The following is a 24,584-nucleotide window of genomic DNA, read 5'->3' on the forward strand; positions in this document are numbered from 1 at the left end:
AACTATGAGTTTGTGAAACTTTGTTTTAAAGAAAGCATCACTTTGGTTATAAGCTTTATAACTGCCATGCAAATAAAACATTTTATGAGTCATCATAATCACCTTTCCATATCCACCTTTTCCCAAAAGACTGATGATTTCAAAGCAATCCCTTCCAATTCTGCGTCTGTTTCCTGGATTAACAGTCTGGGCCGACAATTCCACGGTCTCCATAATTTCCTCACTAAAAATGTAATATAAAAAGTATTGAATTTCATTTCCAGAGCCCAATGTATATTCAAAAGAAGAATTATATTTAAAAAGCAAGTCATTTAAAACTCATGTTACAGAATACATAATGCGCTAAACTACAATTAACAATTCCATTATATACATAAACTTAAAGGCAACATGAAATTATCAAGGAATGTCCGTAATAAAACCCATGCTCCTAACTTGTAACAAGAACTAAATGTTAATAATGCACTTATCTTACAAAAATACCTCTGAGTCTGACTTCTTTTTCAACAAAAACAAATGTTAATAATAGTAAATAATCTATTAATGATATTGAAACAATTAAATTTACAGCAGACCAATATGGAAAACTGCAAATTAAAAGGCAAACTGTAGTATATGAAAACTTACTTTGGACGACCATCGGCTCCATATTCCTGAGAATGAAACAAATATATATTATTTAAATATATTATATCAACTTAAAAGAATGTTGGGACAGTTAATCAAAAATTTTAAAAGACAGATTAAGAAACAGGAAGCAATGAGCTTTAAAGCATGGCTCTACTAACTAATGAACAAAAATAAAAGGGAGAAAAAATAAATAAAAAGATAATTTTATTTTTTAAAATAGAATCTTGCGGTCCCAGTTTATTGGAATCTCACTTATTTGGAAGGATTTTTTGCATAACCCTGCTGTTCTAAATAAGCCTGTATCAAAACGTGTGTCTTTAGAAACAAAAAAAAAATATAGTCTCCTCAAGCATTCTCATGATTGATAATAGTGGTGGAGAAACTGCATCATGTGTTTGTTTATTTGAAGAATCTTTCGTATTAGTGAGCAGGACAAATATTTTTTTAATATTTTAAAAATTTGAGGAAAATGGTCTAAGAGTATTTCTGTCCAAAGCCAAATGTGAAAAAAGTGGAAATGAGTTGACAACACTGAGATGAAAGAGCAGTAATACCACCCACAATTTCGTGGATTGGCAAAGGTTCCGGAAAAAAAATGGAAAATTTGGTTTAACAGAATTGAAGAAAACATTACCAGATGCAATTATATGCAAAGTTAGGACTAGGACCACAACTGCAAAATTACAAATTATGATTGTCAATTTTTTTGAGTGAACGAAAGTTGAGATATTCATATGTTTGTATTTTTTAGGAGGGTAGCGTCAATTGCAAAGGACCATGTCAGTTTGTCAACTATGCATGTGTACTTTTAACTGCCACAGAGTAATGTTAGTGTCATAAAATGATATTGCCACGGCGGAGTGATAAATAATATTAATATTAATATTGATTTTCTCTTCTCTCTCTATCATTTTTTCTTCTCTCTCTCTCTCTCTGTCATTTTCTTTTTATTCTCTCGTGCTCTCTTCTCTCTCTGTCATGTTCTCTTTTTTCTCTCTCTCTCTCTCATTGTTATTAACACCAATAATGCTCTTGTTTTCTCTTTTCTTTCTTCATTTTCTCCATTCCTCTTTTAGCCACAGACCATGCCAGTTGGTAAATCGTCAATTATCTACTACTAACTGGCATGGAGTGATGCCAATAATAATAATATTAATACTTTCATTTTCTCTTCTTTTTTTTTTTCTCTCTCTCTCTCTCTCATTTTCTTTATTTCTCAGATTTTCTTTCTCTCTTTCTGCCTCAGACCGTGCCAGTTGGTAAATGGTCAACTCTTAAATGCCATGGAGTAGTAAATAGTAAATAATGAATTTTTATATAGCGCCTAAACACCCACGTTAATCGTGCTCTGCAGCGCTTTACATAATTATTTTTTTTTTTCAATTTAAAAAAAATTAAATAATCACAATACTACATAATAAGCATGAATACAAAAACAAAATCTAAGCAACATCTATTTCATAAAAAATAAGCCTCATGGAACAACTCAGTCTTCAGACATTTCCTGAAAGATGATTAATTTTCACATGACTTTGTCCGAGGACAAGGCTTTTTTTACCAAAAGTGGATTTTGAGGTGGGAACCTTTAGAAGTTGGGACTGAGATGATCTTAAATTTCGAGTGGATTCATATTTTTTAATCAGTTCCTGCAAATATTCAGGTGCCAATCCATTCAGACATCTAAAAACATAGCACAATATCTTAAATTCTATCCTAAACTTCACAGGAAGCCAGTGCAATTCCTGGAGAACTGGTGTTATATTTATATGATCTCTTTTTTTCATTAATTTTATAAGTCTAGCCGCTTATTTTGAATTTTTTGTAGTTGATGAATTACTCTGCTTTGACAGCCAATGAGAAGGGCATTACAATAATCTAATCTGCTAGTAATAAAAGAATTAACAAGCATCTTTGTAATATCCTCATCAATATAATGTCCGATTCTTCCAATGTTTCTAATGTGATAGTTACAACATTGACATATTTTTTTAATATGATCTTCCATGGATAACCCTTGATCTAAATACACCCCAAGATTTCTCACACAAGAACTAGGTTTAATAGTATTCTCACCCACTAGTATCTCATTTGTAGATATTTTTGAGAGTTGATACCTATTTCCAAAAATTATGTCTTGTCATCAATAAATTTAAGTTTTAGTTTCATCTAATCCATTATGTTAGCAATACAATTCTCCATAACAGATACTGATGACAGCTCTGAGTCATTATCAAGTTTTGTATACAGCTGAGTGTCATCAGCATAAAAATGAAAATCAATGGGAAAGGTGGATAACATATCAGAAAGGGGAGCAGTATAGTATAACATTGTAAAAAGAAGGGGGCTGAGAATAGATCCCTGAGGCACTCCATTATGTTAATATGGATGGAGTTGATACATGGTTTTCTATAATTACCGACCGAGTTCTTTCAAACAAATATTCCTTTAACCAGTCCAAAGCTGTGCCACTGATATAAAATTGATCACATGGTCTAGTCAAAAGTAAATTTTGATTGATAGTGTCGAACGCTGCACTTAAATCTAGTAAAACGAGCATCGCAGCACTTTTATTATCTAAGCATTCGTCTCTATATGTTTAATAAGACGAGCAGCAACGACTTTTTCGAATGAAATTCAAATTTGACACAAGCCAAAAACTATTTAACTCATTGCAGCCAAGTTGTGCTTTTTTCTTCAGGGGTCTAACCAAGGCATGTTTCAGCATATTTGGAAAATCGGGCAACGCTAGACTTTCATTTACGATAGATGCAATTGCTGGAGCAAGATAATTTGCACATGCTTTTATGAGCCAAGTTGGTGTTTTATCTAGCGGGCATGATTTATTAGGCAAATCTGACAATATAGTTTTAACTTCCTCTATTGGGTAAGGAGCAATATGTTAATATAATTACTCTCATTCTCTCTCTCTCAATTTTTTCCTCCGTCTCCGTCTCTCTTTTACTCATTTTCTCTTCTTATCTCTCTCTCTCTCTCTCTCATATTTCCACTTTTTGCCATGGACCATGCCAGTTGGTAAATCTTCAACTATTTCCTGCCACGGACTGATGTTGCTGCACAAATGTTTACGTGAATTGTTCCTTTTTATGACAATATGTGCAATATGTTTTCCTTTAAAACAAAGGAAATCCTACATTTATATTTAATCTATCAGGCATTATTTATAATTGGCAGGAATTTGCCACTTCATTCTTCTGTTTGTTTTTTCGGCTGAATCCTAGGTTTGGATCCGAAAACAACAGTAATTTTTGTTTTGATATGATTTTAACTTGTCTTGGAATTTGTGGGGAAAATGCTGACGAATGTAGACTCAAACCTTTCCACAACGATTCAAGGAATGAATGATTGGAAGAAAGTGAGTAAGTATACACACAAATCAAGACTTGACTGAAATCACTGCATGCAGCTGAATATGAGTTCCAATTTGACTCCTTGGCAGTTGATGAATAGTCAAATACCAAGGAATCACTCCTTGACAATTGAGGGGGGGGGGGGGGAAGACATTGGCCATGAAGAATATTGGCACAGACGCAGGGGACAATAGTAGTAGTAAGGAATAATAATATAATTTTTAAAATTTCAGCAGAGGGAAGGACTCAATATCCCCGCTCTCCTAATTCTACTTTCCCAGTCCCAATGTAGTTTATAGGTTATAATTATTATGGTTATAGTATAGACTTTGATTTGGTAGAGTAAATTCCCTTTGGAAACATGGAAAATCCATGTTCAACTTCAACTTTCAACTACTTTCTTGATCCCCCCCCCCCCCTCCTTTCAACCAGTCCAAGTCAGTGGACCAGTGACCGGTGGACTTGCTGCTAGATATACTTGTATTATATACTAGGCACTTTGATAAAATTTTCAATCTCAAAATATCTTGATTTGACTCAGTCAGGGGGATGGGACTTGAAAAAAATAAAATTTGAAACTTATTTGTTTCTCTACGACCTACGGTTCCAGAGTTATTTATATTTTTATATTGAAATTTTTTGTCAATTTTACAGAGAGAATCTGTGATCTCACTGCTGCCTCAAAACCAGCATCTCGCGGCGATCGGGAAATTTTGAGTTTTACAGTCAACATGGCCCGCTTATTGTTTTCAGTAATTTTGTTTCAATTAAAAAATAAATGGCAAGTGTTAGGTATCATTTTAATGGTCAGAAAATAAGCTTTATTTTCATATAAATCATTTTCATGGATGAAAAGTATGGAAAAAATTAAGGATAAATGAAAATGGAAAAAAATATGAGGTTTTTGTCCTAAAAAGTGGGGTTGATGGCGGAAAAAATAAAATAATGAGCGAGTGTCTCAATGTTGATGAAATTTGGCAGAGATATTCTTCAATTAATTGTCTATCGATGTATGAAGTATAATTAAAATGTATCCATAATTTAAAAAGTTCTTATAATTAAAATATTTATAAATTTTTATTACATAAGCTTTCTGAGAAATACAATCAAGAATTAAGAATGAAATACACCGTTAGAAAGCTTGTTTTATGCTCTTTATAATGATACCAAAGTTAGTCACATAGGTTCACAAAAAACGCCATGGTGACCAAAACAGTAAAGGGTCAAAAATAAAGTTCCAAAAAACGAGTTTCACCTTACAGTGAGCCTATCGGCGGCCACTGGACTGGAGTTATCAAAGTGCCTATATATACTTATGCCAATTTATTCGCTAACTCAGTTTTTCTCATGGTATACTACTAATAGTAATAGTAATAGCACTTGCATTGTGAATCTAAATAATTGATGAGACTAAAACTAAAGTAAAAGCTATTGATCGACTATTGGCATCGCTTTTATTTTTCTCGGTATCCAAGGGCCAAAGTCATTATCTAAACCTCAAATATATTATTAGGATTATGTCATGTGTTTCGTCACGTCATTTCTTATGTCATTTTCATTTTTATTTCGTCACGTCGTTTCCCTTACTTGTACTGTGTGACTGACTCAACTCCCAACTCGGAACACAAATCTAAAAAATGAGTCAGCAACAATATGACTATTCATTTCATACAAGAGGTGAAAGAAAAGGAAACTATTATTTATACAAATGAGGGGATTACACAAAATCAATATGAAAGTTCAACAAGTTTCATGACAAGTTGCCGATTTGTTCAACGAAAGCCGCCAGATTTATTTTTTTTCGCAATGGTGAAGAAACAAGAAAATGTACGAACCTGTTGGCCAAGATTGTGTCGTTCGTCTACCTCAAATATTTCCTCGTCAGATTGGTCCTCTTCATGACCGACATCGTCGTGTAATTCTAGATCGAATACGTCTGCCATAATTCACATCGATGAGTGTTGTAGAAATCATAAAATATTGGGAAGAAAGACGAAGGAAAGAAGATGTTACTGACCGCCCTAGTCCCAATTTTCCCTCACGCAAACCTTGGGATTCCTTCGACGTCACAATCACGTGGTTCCGGTTCAAGATTAACCAATGAAATTTTGTAGTTTATTCTTACAGGAATTACGCAGTTGCCGGGAAAAGGTGGGAAACACCTTACTTTGTAACTACGAGTTTATACATTAGACATTCCTGGTTGAATCAGTCGATATTGATCGATTTTGTGATTCAAGTCTATGTTTAGAGTTGATAGTTCCTTTGTTGCTTGGTTAATGCCGTTACACAATCTGATGAAATAAAAGAAAATGCCACCATGAAAAAAAAATCATTTCTGAAAGCTGACTGAAGTTTGTCTCATTAGCGAAGTTTGAAATGAATCGATCGATAGGCAATAATTAGGCAACAACAAGATATGAAGTGAATAGAAAAGTGCCAGAAGACAATAGAGAATGAAAATTTTTCGCGGCGGTGGTGGGGTTTGAACCTGCGACCTTATTGGTACGACAACTCCGCCTGGCAGGTGAGAGCGTGGCTCTACCGTGTGAGCTATCAACGAACACAAAAATATTCGTTTCAAACTCAAAGTCATTACTAGATCCCTCTCTCACCCACTTCTTGAGACCGCCGATTCGTTCGTACACCACCATCGCGAATAATTTTGACCAGCAGTTAAGCTTAATAGCCAATATTCTCAACACAAACATATAACTTAGAAACGATTGAGACATTGAGTATGCTCCGGTGTATGGGGTGAATTTTTAATTCAGAAAAGTGAGTGGAGCAGGCACTTATGTTGGTAACAACAAGATATGAAGTGAATAGAAAAGTGCCAGAAGACAATAGAGAATGAAAATTTTTCGCGGCGGTGGTGGGGTTTGAACCTACGACCTTATTGGTACGACAACTCCGCCTGGCAGGTGAGAGCGTGGCTCTACCGTGTGAGCTATCAACGAACACAAAAATATTCGTTTCAAACTCAAAGTCATTACTAGATCCCTCTCTCACCCACTTCTTGAGACCGCCGATTCGTTCGTACACCACCATCGCGAATAATTTTGACCAGCAGTTAAGCTTAATAGCCAATATTCTCAACACAAACATATAACATAGAAACGATTGAGACATTGAGTATGCTCCGGTGTATGGGGTGAATTTTTAATTCAGAAAAGTGAGTGGAGCAGGCACTTATGTTGGTAACAACAAGATATGAAGTGAATAGAAAAGTGCCAGAAGACAATAGAGAATGAAAATTTTTTCGCGGCGGTGGTGGGGTTTGAACCTGCGACCTTATTGGTACGACAACTCCGCCTGGCAGGTGAGAGCGTGGCTCTACCGTGTGAGCTATCAACGAACACAAAAATATTCGTTTCAAACTCAAAGTCATTACTAGATCCCTCTCTCACCCACTTCTTGAGACCGCCGATTCGTTCGTACACCACCATCGCGAATAATTTTGACCAGCAGTTAAGCTTAATAGCCAATATTCTCAACACAAACATATAACATAGAAACGATTGAGACATTGAGTATGCTCCGGTGTATGGGGTGAATTTTTAATTCAGAAAAGTGAGTGGAGCAGGTTCAAACCCCACCACCGCCGCGAAAAATTTTCATTCTCTATTGTCTTCTGGCACTTTTCTATTCACTTCATATCTTGTTGTTACCAACATAAGTGCCTGCTCCACTCACTTTTCTGAATTAAAAATTCACCCCATACACCGGAGCATACTCAATGTCTCAATCGTTTCTATGTTATATGTTTGTGTTGAGAATATTGGCTATTAAGCTTAACTGCTGGTCAAAATTATTCGCGATGGTGGTGTACGAACGAATCGGCGGTCTCAAGAAGTGGGTGAGAGAGGGATCTAGTAATGACTTTGAGTTTGAAACGAATATTTTTGTGTTCGTTGATAGCTCACACGGTAGAGCCACGCTCTCACCTGCCAGGCGGAGTTGTCGTACCAATAAGGTCGCAGGTTCAAACCCCACCACCGCCGCGAAAAATTTTCATTCTCTATTGTCTTCTGGCACTTTTCTATTCACTTCATATCTTGTTGTTACCAACATAAGTGCCTGCTCCACTCACTTTTCTGAATCAATAATTAGGCAGTAAGGATGCTGAATTTGAGGGAAAAGTTAATTGCTTTGATTTTCTCCTTTTGCGCGGGCGGGTCGTCCCGTCCTATTTTACACAACTCTTTAGGTATTCACAACAGACTGTGGTAATCACCTCCGTAAAGTTTGTCTACTATTCATTATCACCAATCACTCCTTTACCAAATCTACTGCTTGATTAGTTTATTTTAAAAGATTGGTATAAACATAGAATTAAACGAATGAGAATACGTACGAAGCCTAAAAAGTGTCCACCAATGAAAGCATTCAGCGCCATTTTGTTGTTGGTTGAGAATGTAGTAATTACCATTCATTCGGTATCTATGTCAACATAACGACACAAGAAAAACACAAAACAATATCAAAATCCACAATAAAATGTTTCAGAACTGTTGCGTATATTTATGGCACAACGAAGCTGTCAAAAAATGAAGTTAGAGAATGTGTGTAATCATGTATTATAATAACCTGTAATGTGTTTTCCAACCACCACATCATCTACTACTACAACCACCACCACAATATCATCACTAACACTACTACTACAACCACCAGCCCCACATCATTATCACTACCACTACTACTACACCACCACCAGCACATCATCATCACTACCACTACTACAATCACCACAACCACATCGTCATCACTACCACTACTACTGCAACCACCACCACCATATCATCATCATTACCACTACTACCACAACCACCACCACCACTACTACTACAACCACCACCACATCACTACCTCAACTACTACAACCACCACCACAATAGCATCACTACCACTACTACTACAACCACCACAACCACATCGTCATCACGACCACTACTACTACAACCACCACCATATCATTACCATTACCACTACTACTACAACCACCACCACCATATCATCATCATTACCACTACTACCACAACCACCACCACCACTACTACTACAACCACCACCACATCACTACCTCAACTACTACAACCACCACCACAATAGCATCACTACCACTACTACTACAACCACCACAACCACATCGTCATCACGACCACTACTACTACAACCACCACCATATCATTACCATTACCACTACTACTACAACTACCACTACCACCATATCATTACCATTACCACTACTACTACAACCACCACAACCACATCGTCATCACTACCACTACTACTGCAACCACCACTACCACCATATCATCACCATTACAACTACTACTACAACCACCACAACCACATCATCATCACTACCACTACTACTACAACCACCACCACACCATCATCACTATCACTACTACTACAACTACAACCACCACCACATTATCATCACTACCACTACTACTACTGCAACCACCACCACCATATCATCATCATTGAAATATTTTTTTTTTTATTGAGCTTTATATAGTGCAATATCTACTAAATGTGCTCAAAGCGCGTTACAAGGGGTCCCTGGTCAACATTTAACATGTAGGACGGGACATGACGCCTGTTAGGCGATATTACAATTTTTCGGACAAAGACAACTCTGTTAACGGCCAGGTACTCATTTTACACCTGAGTACGGTGAGAGAATGTGAGTAAAGAGCCTTTTCCAAGGACTCAACTATGCGCCGAGCGCGAGGCTCGAACCCAGGACCTTCCGATCCGGAAGCGAGTGTCATACTACTAGACCACATAGCCGCATCATTACCACTACTACTACAAACACCACCACCACATCATCATCACGACCACTACTACTACAACCACCACCACCACCATATCATTACCATTACCTACTACTATACAACCACCACCACATCATCATCACTACCACTACTACTACAACTACAATCATCACCACCACCACATCATCATCACTATTACTACTACAACTACAACCACCAACAACACCACATCACCTCACTAACACTCAGTACTACAATCACTACCATTAGGTTTTGGAGCTTTACTTCATTTGAAATAAGGAAACTTCGGAATTGTATTTGGCATTGTGTTTATATATCATAATATAATTCTAATCAGTTATCTATTTAGAACTAGATACTATACAATATGTATGCCAAATACCACCCCAATTCCCCTTTCTTGTGTGCGGGAATTCCTCTTTCGGCATTGAAATTGAGTGTGAGAGAGTCATCACTACACACATAAACAACAGAAACAATTTAAAAGATCAGCGCTTGTTTACTATAGTAACGCGATTCCCAGCCAACAGCAAAATGGCGGATATTTTTCTCATCGAGGCCGCTGGTTGGTTAACCAATAAGAGCACCGTACGGTTTCCATTGGGTAAATTCCTTGGGTATAAATCATTGTTCAGATACCGGTAGGTCTGATAGTCGCACGAATGCATGGTCTTGGTTTAACATTGCTATAAAAACAAAAAATAATAAATAATTTAATTAATTTTTTAAAAATTAAAAAGAAATAAAAAATAAATATATATATATATATATATATATATATATATATATATATATATATATATATATATATATATATATATATATATTGCGTTGTTTTGAGAGTATTTTCATTTCAACACTGAGCTCATAACAATTTAGGTTTTTAGACCTGCAAATAAGTTCACGTCGATATGAATAACATGAAATCAATTATTAATTTGAGTTGTGTTTTAACATTGTAATTCCCAGTTTTCCTCATTTTATAATATCATACATGTCCATGTTTTCTCCATAATATGATATTTTCATGGATGTTTCCTTCAACAAAATACCAAGACTTACTTTCATGAAAATATGCAATTTCAAATTTAGATTCGGAATATTATCAGCATAATGATAAATCATATCTCTTGCATTCTCGTTCTTGTGGTCGTCTTCGTCTTCATTCTCTTCCCTCTTCTTTCCTTGCCTCTCCTTTCCGTCTTCCCTCTCTATTTCTTCCCATTGTCCTCCTACTCTTTCCCATCTAGATCCTCCTGCTTCTCTTCCTCCTCGTCGTCGTCGTCGCATCATCACCATCATCATCATCATCATCATCATCATCATCATCATCATCATCATCATTGTGACGAGTGGAAATATCGATATGGCATTTTCCAGTTGACACGCTATTACGCCCCTAGAGAAAGACGCAAATTTCACACCTACATGAGAGCAAAACCCTAATCTATCTTAATCGCTTAAACTCCGCTAATACCGGACAATGTAAAATTAAGTGTGAACATCTAGAAGAAATGCCCCACCACCGCCACCACCCTATCTTCAAAACAAAGACCCTTATGGGAATGAACAGACGCATTAGCCTTAAAAACCGGCAACTTACAACAAGGCTCTTCCACAAAAATATCTTAAAGAACGGGCGTGTTCTATCCTGTTCAGTGGTGTGATATTCCTTAAAAAGGGGTGAGTGGATTACATTGAGTTAACTTTCTTAAATTTCTTTTTGATCTACGGTCTTTATCAACAATTTTTTCTGCATACTTTTACGCATTTATTCCACGAGGTTGGTATGCATGATATCCTTATGACTTGGTTACATGTAATGTGAACATATTTTTCACTACCATGGTTTAGCTTGTTTATCTAGTGCAGTTCTATAAGTCTTGAGGCCAGAGTACTTAGAATTTGTTTACTTCATGCTACATGGGCGTTAGTATTACATATAAATATGTTACTTAAAATATTCACGAATCTACATGTATAACGTTCAGCGTTAGACTATTTTTTCAAATATTCTTAGGTTTGTTTAGCCCTTTATACTATTTGAACCGACTTTAGACCCTATCGCTACAACTGTCTGATGGCACTCCATTCCCGAAGACAGGCCAATGAAGTTTAACACGGAGAAATCTGACGGCCTGTTTATACTTAGCTATATCAAACCAGATTTCAATCCCTTCCCAGTACGGAAATAGGAAGAGCTGTCCAACCGCACCATGGCATCAAACGACACCCTTACAATAAAGTCCTGAGAGACGGCCAGTTCGACTAATGACCTCAGCTGCCACCGAGCTAAGAATTTCAACAATAAAAGAACATTGTGGTTTTCCTTTGTTAGTGCCCACTGATGAATATTAAACCTTTTAAAATGTAAATACGTACCATACTATAATTTAAACAAAATAAATCCGACTTAATTTTATTGTCAATTATAAGTGGGACTGGAACTTGTTTTATTCATTACTTATTGTATTGTGAAGGTTATATCCTTAGACAGCTATACGAACCTTTAATCATTGCTGTTAAATATTTCAATGTAATAATAATATGTACATCCTCTATTTTATACTTTAAAAAAACGATAACATAATGTCTGTTAATGTCACATGTTCCGTTCTTCAACGTCCTAGAGAGCACTTCAATTCCAAGACAATAATGATAATATTCAAAGGCAAAGATCTCAAACATCTGTCTGAGATTCACGAATACGTACTTAGAACACAATTTTTCTACTTCTATTATAATCAGAACACATTTATTAAGGTGGATTCCCAACTTGTTAAAAAGTCATAAATCTGAGAGTCCTTTAAAATGTTAAAGTTCAACACTTTCTGACAAGTTGGGATCATTTTAATCAGTATTTGCCGCACTATGAGAAACAAAAACTCGTATTTAAAACGTTGGTAAGAAAACGCGTCATTCAAATATCGATCAATTTAAATGACCCTAGCTCTCATCTTGACAAAAACTCTCAAACCTGGGACTTCGATCGTTAATAGTATGAAGTAGGTAAACGTTTTCTGGTCGAAATGAGAAAAGAGTTATGGCACTGTAAAATATGGCTCTGTTATGTCTTCTTCGTGTTGACAGTAAATAGTAGAATATTATCATGTAAAAATGATTTTGACTCAAAACGAAAGGACAAAACATTAATGCTCTATTTTTGCCATGACTCTATTTTATGCTAAAATGAAAATAATATTTTACAATTACACGAAATCATTTACACAGAGGACGACTGTAGATATAAACATTTGGACTAAACAAAAGCATACACTCTAATATTCAGCATTATTATTATTATTATTATTATTATTATTATTATTATTATTATTATTATTATTATTATTATTATTATTATTATTATTATTATTATTATTATTATTATTATTATTATATTATTAATAATAATAATAATAATAATAATAATAATAATAATAATATTTTCTTCCCTCTATGATGCTCATTGATGGGCAACGTTTTCGCCGAGACCTTTTTAAAGGACGAAGACAGGAAAGCAGAGGGATAAGAGACACAAAAAGTGATCTCCATGCCGGAAGGGGGAGGGGAGGCAAAAACAGAAAGGACTTCTTTGTTCATATATGCATGTTGAGATGTAATACGGGCTTTGAAAATGAATTATTAATTCCAACTAAAATGATCACTAACAAATTAAGTGATGAATAATCAAATTTTATCTCATGAGTAACGCTTATACAGCATTATGACACCTCCCTCTTACCTCCCTCTTATTTACAAATACAGACACAGCCATACACGAACATACACGCTTGCACATTGTTTCTACACGTGTATACAAAAGAAATGAGCGTACATACAAACACATATACATACATACATACATACATACATACATACATACATACATACATGCAGACATACATACAAACCAGCATATCATCGTATATGCATGCCTACATTCATACATACATACATACATACATACATACATACATACATACATACATACATACATATATACATACACACAGACACACACACACAGACAGATAGAACGATACGATATATTTGCTGGGACAGCAGATAACCATATTATAAATATAGTGTCTTATATTAAGAAGAAGATGGCAATGATTGTGATGATGATGATGATGATGATGATGATGATGATGATGATGATGATGATGATGATGATGATGATGACTACGATAATGATGATGATGATGATGATGATGATGATGATGATGATGATGATGATGATGATGATGATGATGATGATGATAACGACGGCGGCAATGTCGATGATGATGATTCACGACACTGCTTCTCGTTATTTTCATTGGTTGTCTCATTTTTCCACAGAAGATTTGTTAATTAATTTTATGGCGGTTGGAATGAAGGTTGTCTTATGTCGATTTGTCCGACATTTTGCTTCTAGATACCGTCTTCCGGAGCGCAGAAGTTGGAATTTTTCGTTCAGCGGATGCCTCTTTTCGTTGATAATGTTAAAAGATTTCTTCTCAACTGCATTAATATAAGTTGTGTCAAGGCTTCTAAGGTCTGTGTTAATTATTTTTGAAGCCTCTCTGAGGGTTCTATGTAGTTTGGATTTTTCTTTTGTTCCACAGCTTCCATACCACGTTGTGATGCCAAACGAAACGATACTCAATATTAATGACTTGTAGATTTGTATCATGGTCTTTCTGTTCACATTGAAAGACCTTAATTTTCTGAGTATATACAAGCGCTGGTTACATTTTTTGATGACATTGTTGGTGTGCGATTCAAATCTTAGACTGTTATCTATAATTACACCAAGGTATTTAAACGTTTCAACAGTTTCAACCGCCTCATTGTTAATTTTTGTTATTTGTCTTGCTCTTTTTCCTATTTTTCTGTGATCAAACAGTTGTTCCTTTGTTTTGTTACATTGAGCTCTAGACAGTTATCGGCACACCATTTGCTGAATTTACTAACTTGCTCAGTGTATTTAAATTCGGAGACGGAATCATTGAGCAGGCCGAGTATTGCGGTGTCATCAGCATACTTGATGAGTTGGCAGTTATCAAAGCTAGCCACACAATCGTTTGTATAGAGGATGTAAAGTAGAGGTGAGCTTACACACCCTTGTGGGCATCCGTTTGAAAGAGTTTTTACTGATGATATATTTGAGCCTACTCTGACATGTTGGGGCGATCGATGAGAAAGTTGTTATACCAGTTGATGAGGTAATGGGGAAGGTTTAGAGCATGCAGTTTACTAATTAATATGTTGGTTTTCATGGCATTAAAGGCAGACGAAAAATCGACGTATAGGATTCGGCAGTAGTTGGCGGGTGAAACATCCAAGTGATTTGATATTGAATGCATCACTGTGAGGAGTGCGTCTTCCACACTAAGATTTTGTTGGTAGGCAAACTGATATGGATCAAGTATGTGTTGGTCATATATAAATTGCAACAGCTCTCTTTTCAGAATCTTTTCCAGACATTTCATAATAATTGATGTTAAAGCAACAGGTCTATAATCATTCAGCTGAGTTGGTGGATTCTTTTGGGTACTGGAATTATAGTCGATGTTTTCCATATAATTGGGATTTTCTGTTCATCTATTGAACGTTGGAAAATAGGCAAGAAAGGGACAGCTAGTTGGTTGTTACAGTTTGAAATGAGTTCCCCACTAAGTCCATCTGGACCTGGTGCTTTTTTCTTTTTACATAATTTAAGAACATTGATGACCGCCTCTTCTTCGATTTCTGGCGGAGGAGACGTATTTTTTGTTATGATATTAATTTTTGAAAGTACGTTGTCAATGGTGTCGAATCGACAGTAAAACTTATTTAATTCCTCGATATTCATATGTGTGTCATTGTTAAAATCTGTCTTTTTGTTGTTAACGCCACCCATTTCTTTAATCATCCTCCACGCCTGCGATGCATTTGAATTTTTAAGGTTTGTTTCCATTTTATCTTTATATTTACGTTTTTCTTCATAAATTACCCTCTTTAATTGTTTTTCTGCCTCGTGCTGCTTGTTTTTGTCCCCACTCATATGAGCGATTTTCTTCATATTTATAAATAACTTAACTCGTTTGTTGACCCAAGGTTTGTTGTTGTTAAATATTTTAATCCTTTTAGTGTCCACGCACAAATCACAACAGAAATGAATATAAGACGTGACAACATCAACCCACTCGTCCAGTGACATGTTATCAGACATGAGTTCATCCCATATTGTGCAGTCAAAACAACCTTGGAGTTTGTTTATATTTTCTGTTGACCAAAGACAAGTTTCTTTCACAATCGCTTTATGTTGTCTTAATTTAGTTTTGTAGGTTGGAATCAACAACACACTATTGTGATCTGAATTTCCTATTTTTACTTTTTGAACGCTTCTGTATGAATTTTTAATATTTGTATAGCACAGATCCAGGGTTTTATCTCGTCTGGTAGGAACAGAGACGTGTTGATAAAAAGAATTTATAGGAGGGCAGTGATTGAAATCACCAAGAATTATTACGGGGGCATCAGGATGTTTTCTTAAAAAAATTTTTTTCTTTTTTTTTTTTTCTTAAAAAACATCCACAAATTGATATGGAAATCACCAGATGGGAAAACAGAAAGTCAGATAGACCATATAATTATCAACAGAAAATGGAAGAGCAGCTTAAACGATGTCAGAGTCAGACGATTGGCAGACATTGGAAGTGACCACCATCTTGTCACAGCCAAAATCTCTACTAAATTGATGAAAACAAAAATAGCAAAACAGAAGGAGAAACGTTTCAACACAGATAAATTGAAAAACCCAGATATCCAAAACAATTTCAATATCTCAGTAAGAAACAAATTCAGTGCAATACAAGATATTACAAACATGACAATCCAAGATTTCAACCACGTCATGCAGGAAAGTGCCACTGAACACTTAGGACACAATAAATCCAATACAGAGAATTGGATATCAGCAAGGTCATGGGAGCTCATTAACCAAAGTAAATCAATCAAACTGAATCCCCTGAACGCTAAATCCCCCCGACTGAAAGAAAGGCTATCCAGTGAATACTCATTGAAGGATAAAGAAGTGAAAAAATCCACAAGGAAAGACAAAAGAGATTTTGCAGAAAATTTAGCAACTGAAGCAGAAAATGCAGCTGTAAGACAAGACACACACACACTATACAAAATCACAAAAAAGCTCTCGGGAAACAGAAGTTATGGTCAAGAGAAACCATTAAAATCCCAAGATGGTAGTGTCATCACAGACGAAAAGGAGAAAATTGAAAGATGGAGAGAATATTTCGCAAACCTTCTGAACAGACCAGACCCATCTTCTTACACAGATATCCCAGAAGCAGAAATGGACGTGGAGGTTAATCTTGGTCCAATCACTGAGCATGAGGTGCACGAGGCAATACAACAACAATAAAATGGCAAGGCCCCAGGTATTGACAAAATCAGTGCGGAACTGCTTAAAGCGAACTCGCAAGAAATGTCCAAAATTCTCAGTAAATTGTTCACCAACATTTGGGAAAAGGAAGAAATACCAGAGGATTGGCAGAAAGGCATCATCCATAAAATAGCCAAGAAAGGAGACCTAGGAAATTGTGCTAACTGGCGTGGAATCACACTCCTGTCCGTAACGAGCAAAATTTTTAATAGAATCCTTCTGAAAAGAATCTCACCTCACATTGAAAACATTCTTAGAAAAGAGCAGGCAGGGTTCAGAAAAGGGAAGTCATGTAGTGACCACATATTTACCCTGAGACAAATCCTGGAGCAAAGCATTGAATGGAACAGCCCCCTCTACACCATTTTTGTCGATTTTGAAAAAGCCTTTGACAGCTTACACAGAGAGTCCCTGTGGAAAATACTCCGCCATTATGGTATACCGATGAAGATAGTCAACCTAATCAAAGCAATGTACAGCAACTACCAATGCCAAGTGATCTGTGGTAACAATTTAACAGACAGCTTTAATGTAACAACTGGTGTAAAACAAGGCTGCATACTCTCCCCGCTTCTGTTTATCCTGGCTCTTGACTGGCTCATGAAAAATACAATTGATGGTAAGAAGAGAGGCATTCGCTGGACACTGACATCCTTTCTGGAAGATATAGACTACGCAGATGATATCGCGTTAGTTTCCAGTACACACAGAGACGCCTCAGAGAAACTAAACGTATTACACAAGAACGCCTCGAAAATTGGACTGAAAATAAATTTCGATAAGACTGTGTACATTAGGGTGAATCCAAAACATGACAGTGAAATTAGGATAGATGAATATATAATTGAAGAGGTAACAGAGTTCTCCTACCTCGGATCCAAAATAACAGACGACGGAAATGCAGAACACGATATCAAGCACAGAATTCAAAAGGCAAACCAGGCTTTCGGCATTCTGAAAAACTTTTGGAAATCAAAGCAAATAATGAGAAAGACAAAGCTGAAAATATACAAGAGCAATGTTTTAAGTGTACTGCTTTATGGAAGTGAAAGCTGGAAAATGACATCCTCCTTAATACAGAAACTAGAAGCCTTTCAGAACAAGTGTTTAAAAATAATTTTTAATTTATTTTGGCCTACAAAAATAAGAACAGTGGATCTTTTAAAGAAAGCTGACTGCACTAGCATTGATAGCCAAATAAAAAGAAGAAGATGGCGTTGGCTGGGTTATGTGGCCAGAATGGAAAAAGGGTCACTTCCCAAGACAGCCTTGTACTGGACAGCAGATGGGAAGAGAAAGCGGGGAAGACCCAAAGAAACCTGGCGAAGGACCATGGAGAAAGAATTAAAGGAAGCAGGCCTGTCCTGGAATACAGCCACCGCAAAAGCAGCCGATCGCAAAAAAATGGAGATGTCTGGTGGATGCCCTATGTGCCTCAAGGCCCGAAGAGGATTAAACCAACCAACCAGTAGTAGTAGTAGTAGTAGTAGTAGTAGTAGTAGTAGTAGTAGTAGTAGTAGTAGTAGTAGTAGTAGTAAAGTTTTATTGTTATTATTATTATTATTATTATTATTATTATTATTATTATATTATTATTATTATTATTATTATTATTATTATTATTATTATTATTATTATTATTATATTATTATTATTATTGTTTTTGTTATTAATATTGTCATTCTATTTAGAATTCAAATATAATCAATAGTATAGCACGCCATGTTTATTATCACATTAATCTACCCTGGTGTAATCATATCGATCGACACACACACACATACACAAACACACACACACACACATTAATATATATTTATATATAAAATATTTGTGTGTATGTACGGTTGTGTGTAATTGTTTGTGTGGGTGTGTGTGTGTGTGTGTGTGAGAGAGAGAGAGGGAGAGAGAGAGAGAGAGAGAGAGAGAGAGAGAGAGAGAGAGAGAGAGAGAGACCGTATAAGAATGGGTGTCTACCAAAAGAGCGGAGAGGCATACCATAAGAGCGGAAAAACACGTACCAAAAGAGCGGAGGGAGTGGGCACAGGTGCGGCGCCCGATATCAAAGAAATGTACAAGATTACTGTAAACCTTATTTTTATTTATTGTTATTTGTTTGCCTAGTGTGTGGAAAAATCCCCCTCTGCATTTTATGGGCTTGGGACCAACACACAACGATATCTTTTACCGCTGTGAGGCTGCATTAGGATTTTTATTTGAGCTGAGTGTAGGTTAAAAATTGGTAAAATCTTGCAAGGGAAACTATTTACAAGGGTCTGTTGATAAAACTCATTGCCTTCACAAACTCAAATCTGGATCTTTGGCCTGTTTTTTTCTCACTAACGAGCTGTGCAACTTTCTGGTCTTTGGGCTGTTTTTTCGATTCTGCTTTTGATCTCATCTTGATATATGTCGTGGCCTGGAATTTGATTAGGGCGTCAGTGAGCAAGAACACGTTCGGGTGGGGGCATAGAACTCCTTGTTCAGCATCGAGTGGAAAGACTCTGCTGCGTTGTTCGTTCTTTTCTGGCCTTTGGGAACAGAGGCCCACAGTGGAGGTGGAAAAGGACTTGAAGGTAGTATGTATGTTTGTAGCAGATAATCGGAGTAGTGGATCAACTTGGTGTCGTCTGGTTGGCAACTCATGAGGTCCATGGCGAAACTGTCCTCAACCTCCGACGGATCCAAAGACGAAAGTCCAAAAGTGTAGGTCAGCCACTTGCCAACCTCATTTTTTGTTTGAAACTCATTTCCGAGTCCCAGCTGCTGGATTTTCCTGTGAAGAGCCTGTCCCAGATGGAAGTTGCACGCTTTTACAATGACGTCTGGAATCAACGTTTTAAGCGCGGTCATGGCTGCTTTCTCAAAGTCCATGGAAAACTGTCTACACTGGAGAGAAAGTGATCTCTCACGGCACAGGGATAGGATTGCTTTCCACATGTTTTTGTAGGTTTCTTGAGTTTTTGATGGTAGCAAGCAAAATACAAGTGGGCAGTAGATGCCATTACTCAGACAGTGGATGGAGTAGATCTGACTGAACTGGGGAGGACAAGACTTGAAAGTTCCGTCAACAAATAGCTCTTCCACATGTGCTGAACACAGCTCTTTCAAGTTGCTGTCTGTTGAGAAAATGATTATTCCGGTGCCATCATCATTATGCAGGACAAACTTTTCACCTTTTGATGTGGTTGGATGAAAGTCGTTGTTCAGTATTCTGTGGACGTCCTCTCGTGTTTTCGGCAGTTTTGGCAATTGTTTTCGTCTCTGCCTGTAGATAGATCTTCTTACGTTGATGATGTCTTTATGAACCAGGTTCGCCTCTTCCATTTGGAGAAGTTCTGATTTCATGATTTTTGCTGGTCTTTCTGACACATCAGCTTCGGCCCGACGTTTTACAGCAGCTCGAAGTATCGTCTTTTCTGTAGTTCTGTAGTCTCTGTCATGATTGTGATTTGTTACAGCTGTCAGCGTTGTGGTTACTTGTCCGTCTGTCTTTACTCTTGATTTGCAGCCTTTAACTGTGCATCGCCAGTACTTGTCCCCATGACTTGTAGCATAGTCCAACCGATAAGTGTAGTTATTTAGGACAACGCAGTCAGCTCCTTTTTGGGTCTTTGATATTTTTAACGTGTCCATACAGATGAGTTGAAGAAAGAATGGAAGCCCGAAATTATCTTATAATATAGAGTTTGGAAATCAAACTACACACACACACACTAAATAACCTCGCGGTGTCTCTAACAATGATAGGCTATGTTATGCCTACAATAAGCACGGACAAGAATCCCGAAATTATCAAAATAAAAACACACACTAAATCAACTCACACGTTTCTTACTCGGTACATGTTTTTCAAGCACACGGACGAGAAACACACTAAACTCACACACTTATAAACTCACATGCTTCTAAATCACTACATATTTTTCAAGCACACTCCCCGACAATTAAGAAAGATCGTAAGTACTAAGCAATGATCCTGAAACAGCTACGAACTTTTCAAACCCCACTGGTTTTTTTAAAGAGTTTACAGTAACCCTCCGCTCTTTTGGTATGCTGGCAAAATGACTATCTCCGCTCTTTTGGTATTTTCCGATAAGAATTAGGACCACAAAAGCCTGAGTCTTTAGAGAAAAAAAAAATAGACACGTTCGTGATTTAAAGTTACAACGGATAACAATAACAATACACCCGCGATATCATCGGGGAAGGAACGGAAAGGCTGTAGCTCTCGCCTCAGGCACAATATGACAGAAATTCGAAATTCGATCTGTCACTTTTGCTTAGCACTTTCCTGTTTCGGATAAGCAACTCTGGGTACTAACACAGGGTAGTCATATCAAGGCTTGTAAACAAACCGTGATTGGCTTACTACAATGTCAGATACTTTTGGGTACAACAAAATTAAATTCAAAATGAGTAAAGCTTTTTCTTTTTTAAACTTGGGGAGTATTATTGATGCTTTGCCAGCGAGATGAATCATGTCACAAAAGTCCAATTAATGCAATGTAAACAATGTAAAATGTTAAAATAAATATCAATGTGAAATTGAATGTTAGCTTCAATTTCCTTACGAAAACAAATAGAATGGACGTTTCGGGTTTCCCCTTTATCAACAAACAGGATGAATGAAATACTACAGATGAAGGAGATGATGTGGCAGTGGCCAAAAAAAAAACAACAACAAAAAAAAAAAAAACACTACACAAATTCAATTATTCCTTTATCATTCATATGTTATTAAGTATTTGAAAAAAAAGTCTCTAAAATATGTACTGATCGATATTTTTGCGATTGTCACTGAATTTGCACATGGGGATTAAAGATCATACCTCAGATTACAAATCCAACGTTAGAATAAATCACAAAAACTTCCTCTTTGCAAGCACTTGCCAAGCGGAGGCTATGGTGATTTATGGTGACTCCAATGTCTAAAAAATTCTTGCTGTTATAGATCTATCTAGAAAGTTGCAAACTCCTTTTTTTTTTTTTATTTTTTTTTATTTATTTTTTTTTTTTTACATTTGGTAGACGAATTTTTGTCTTTGTCTTTCATGAATGAATTTTGAGCAATGGCCTATTTAATACTATTAATCATCAGCCCAAGATTATGAGGATAAAGTCTTAAGATCTTGAATGCCTGAAACCAGACACGTCACTAAATTAATCAAAATTGTCTTGGATTTCTGTTTAATTACAAGGATAACAATCAAGGAGCACAATTTTAACAAAAGCCATCAACAAGTCTGCGTCTTATAATGATCAGAGTAGCCAACTCAGACACAAGCGTTTGATCTGAATAAAAAAGAGGTGGCAAAACTGTAATAAATTAGACTCTTGAAAATAAACAATAACAAACAAAACAGGCAGAAAAAATGCACCCCTCACCCAAAAAAACAAACAAACAAACATTTTTTAAAAATAATTTAAAAATCCAAAAACTTCAGGATTCCTCGACAGGGAATCGAACCTCAGACCACTGATTACCTCTGACTCAGCAACACCCTGCAAAATTCTAAGCTACGACGCCTTGTTACTTTTATCTGAATGTCTGCGAATGGGTTCTGTTAGCTCAATTTGTAGAGTACCTAACTCATGCAAGCCAATCAAATGTAAAACGGTTTCATAATCGGGTAGAATTGTTTTATTTTTTTGAAGTCGGTTTTAAATTGGTTTCTCTGTTTAGCCAGTTTTGATAAATGAGTTTGTGAAATCTAGCGGAAAGTACTTTGCGATAGGCCCTTGTAATATGAAGAGATTATTCTTATCTTTTCAGAGATTATTATTATCGTTTCAACAGGTTAACTCCGACTTTATGATCCCTGTTGCTTTTAGGACTACATTCTTAAATGTTTATAAACATTCTCTAAAGTAAGCGAAAAGAAGAAGAAGAAGAGAGATAATCATCAATGTATATATTTTTCCATTCTAACCAGATCTATTAAAGTCAGCTGTTACAATCTTTGCAAACATAACTCTGGATTTTCAGAATAGCATATTTTGAAAATTCATAATATAATATATCACCATCCATATAGTTTACTATTATATATTCTTTTTATTGATTTTTTTTGTACACTGAAATATTTGCACAACACGCAACGCAGCGATTTCAATCGTACCCTTGCCTAATGATTAATGATTTAACTTGATATTTTTACGATTATACACGTATGAATTTGTTTTTAGAGCTAGAGCATTTATTATGATGCATTAGATGTCCACATTGATCTGATTATTTGCTTTCAATTCACTAATAACAATAACAAGTAATTTCTTCTTCCTTTTCTCTACACGTGCACAGACAGCAGTTGGGAACACTCGAGATGCGTAAAAACGACTCGTGGTCGTCACATTCCTTCAAAGCATTCTTCATCTCTTTAAAATTCTAGTTTAATAGGTTCTCAGTAAGACTCCATGCATTCTCAAATTATATACTTGTTGCTTTTACCTACCATGACAATGCATTTGGTATAACTCCATTTATCCACCGTGAACTTTGCGTGCGATCTGTGGTGGGGTCTGACATGTTGATATTATACATGGTCTCCGGAAATATATTTTTCTCGACGAAAAAAGCAATAAGCTAATCTGTCTGATATTGGTTTTTGGTCAACTGTCCCGTCAGTGGTGTTGGTTTGGGAATACCATGTAAAGCGCTTAAAGCACATTAATTAAGTGGATAATACTTTATAAGAGCTCAAGTTTTTGCTATTTATAGCCCACATTCTAATCTTATTTATAAAGAGCTGGATTCTGCTCACGTCCCTAAAAATCGCATATTATTCCTTAGTCGAAATTTTGAAACTCAGTGGCACATTTGTTTTGATATGGGAATTTTTGTAATATTCGCATAAGCATTGGGTTTGGCAGTAATATGTTATTGTTCTTATAACAGTCCCTATTCTGTCATTTGAACCTTCATCTCTCACTTGATGTAAACGCATACATTTTTTTTTTGACCAGACAACCCGTCTTTCATATATTAATCGATAAAAATGACCATCATTTTGCCAAAATCTCTTAAACCTGGGACTTCAAAGGTAAGTAATGAATTAATTACGCCCTTTCACAACAGCACCATAAGATCTCGTCGCCTTGGTATTCCATGAAAGGAATATAGATAATCCATCAAACAGGATGTTTGATGTCAACAGGAATCACCCATGTTGTCCAAGTGAGCAAATTAGGGGTTTAATAATCTTGCCCGAGGAGAGAAACGAAAGGGCCTGAAGCTGGGCTCGAACCCGGGACCTTCCGAATAAAAGTGCAATGCCTAACCACTCGGAGAGGGCGAAGTATATTATAGGGTGCGGAACCCAAGTAGCTATTCATCCACCTGCT

The 24,584-nt window shown here is 36.3% G+C and overlaps 1 protein-coding gene across 3 annotated transcripts in view; it reads right to left on the reverse strand.

Annotated features, from left to right (window-relative positions):
• The window catches only part of LOC144968776 (ribosomal protein S6 kinase beta-2-like), a 41,424-nt gene extending 35,350 nt beyond the window's left edge, over positions 1-6,074 (reverse strand). For all 3 annotated transcript variants that reach the window (XM_078907438.1, XM_078907437.1, XM_078907436.1), the window contains exons 1-3: positions 5,834-6,074; positions 628-653; positions 103-223 (exon numbers count right to left, since the gene is read on the reverse strand). In XM_078907438.1, the coding sequence (XP_078763564.1) occupies positions 103-223; positions 628-653; positions 5,834-5,941 (255 nt within the window). In that variant the 5' untranslated portion in view covers positions 5,942-6,074. The remainder of the gene's footprint in view (positions 1-102; positions 224-627; positions 654-5,833) is intronic.
• Positions 6,075-24,584: the final 18,510 nt, after the last annotated feature.

Source organism: Berghia stephanieae, chromosome 3 (assembly GCF_034508935.2).
Source record: "Berghia stephanieae isolate SIO BIC M18660-M18661 chromosome 3, UCSD_Bste_1.3, whole genome shotgun sequence".
Lineage (NCBI taxonomy): Eukaryota > Metazoa > Mollusca > Gastropoda > Nudibranchia > Aeolidiidae > Berghia > Berghia stephanieae.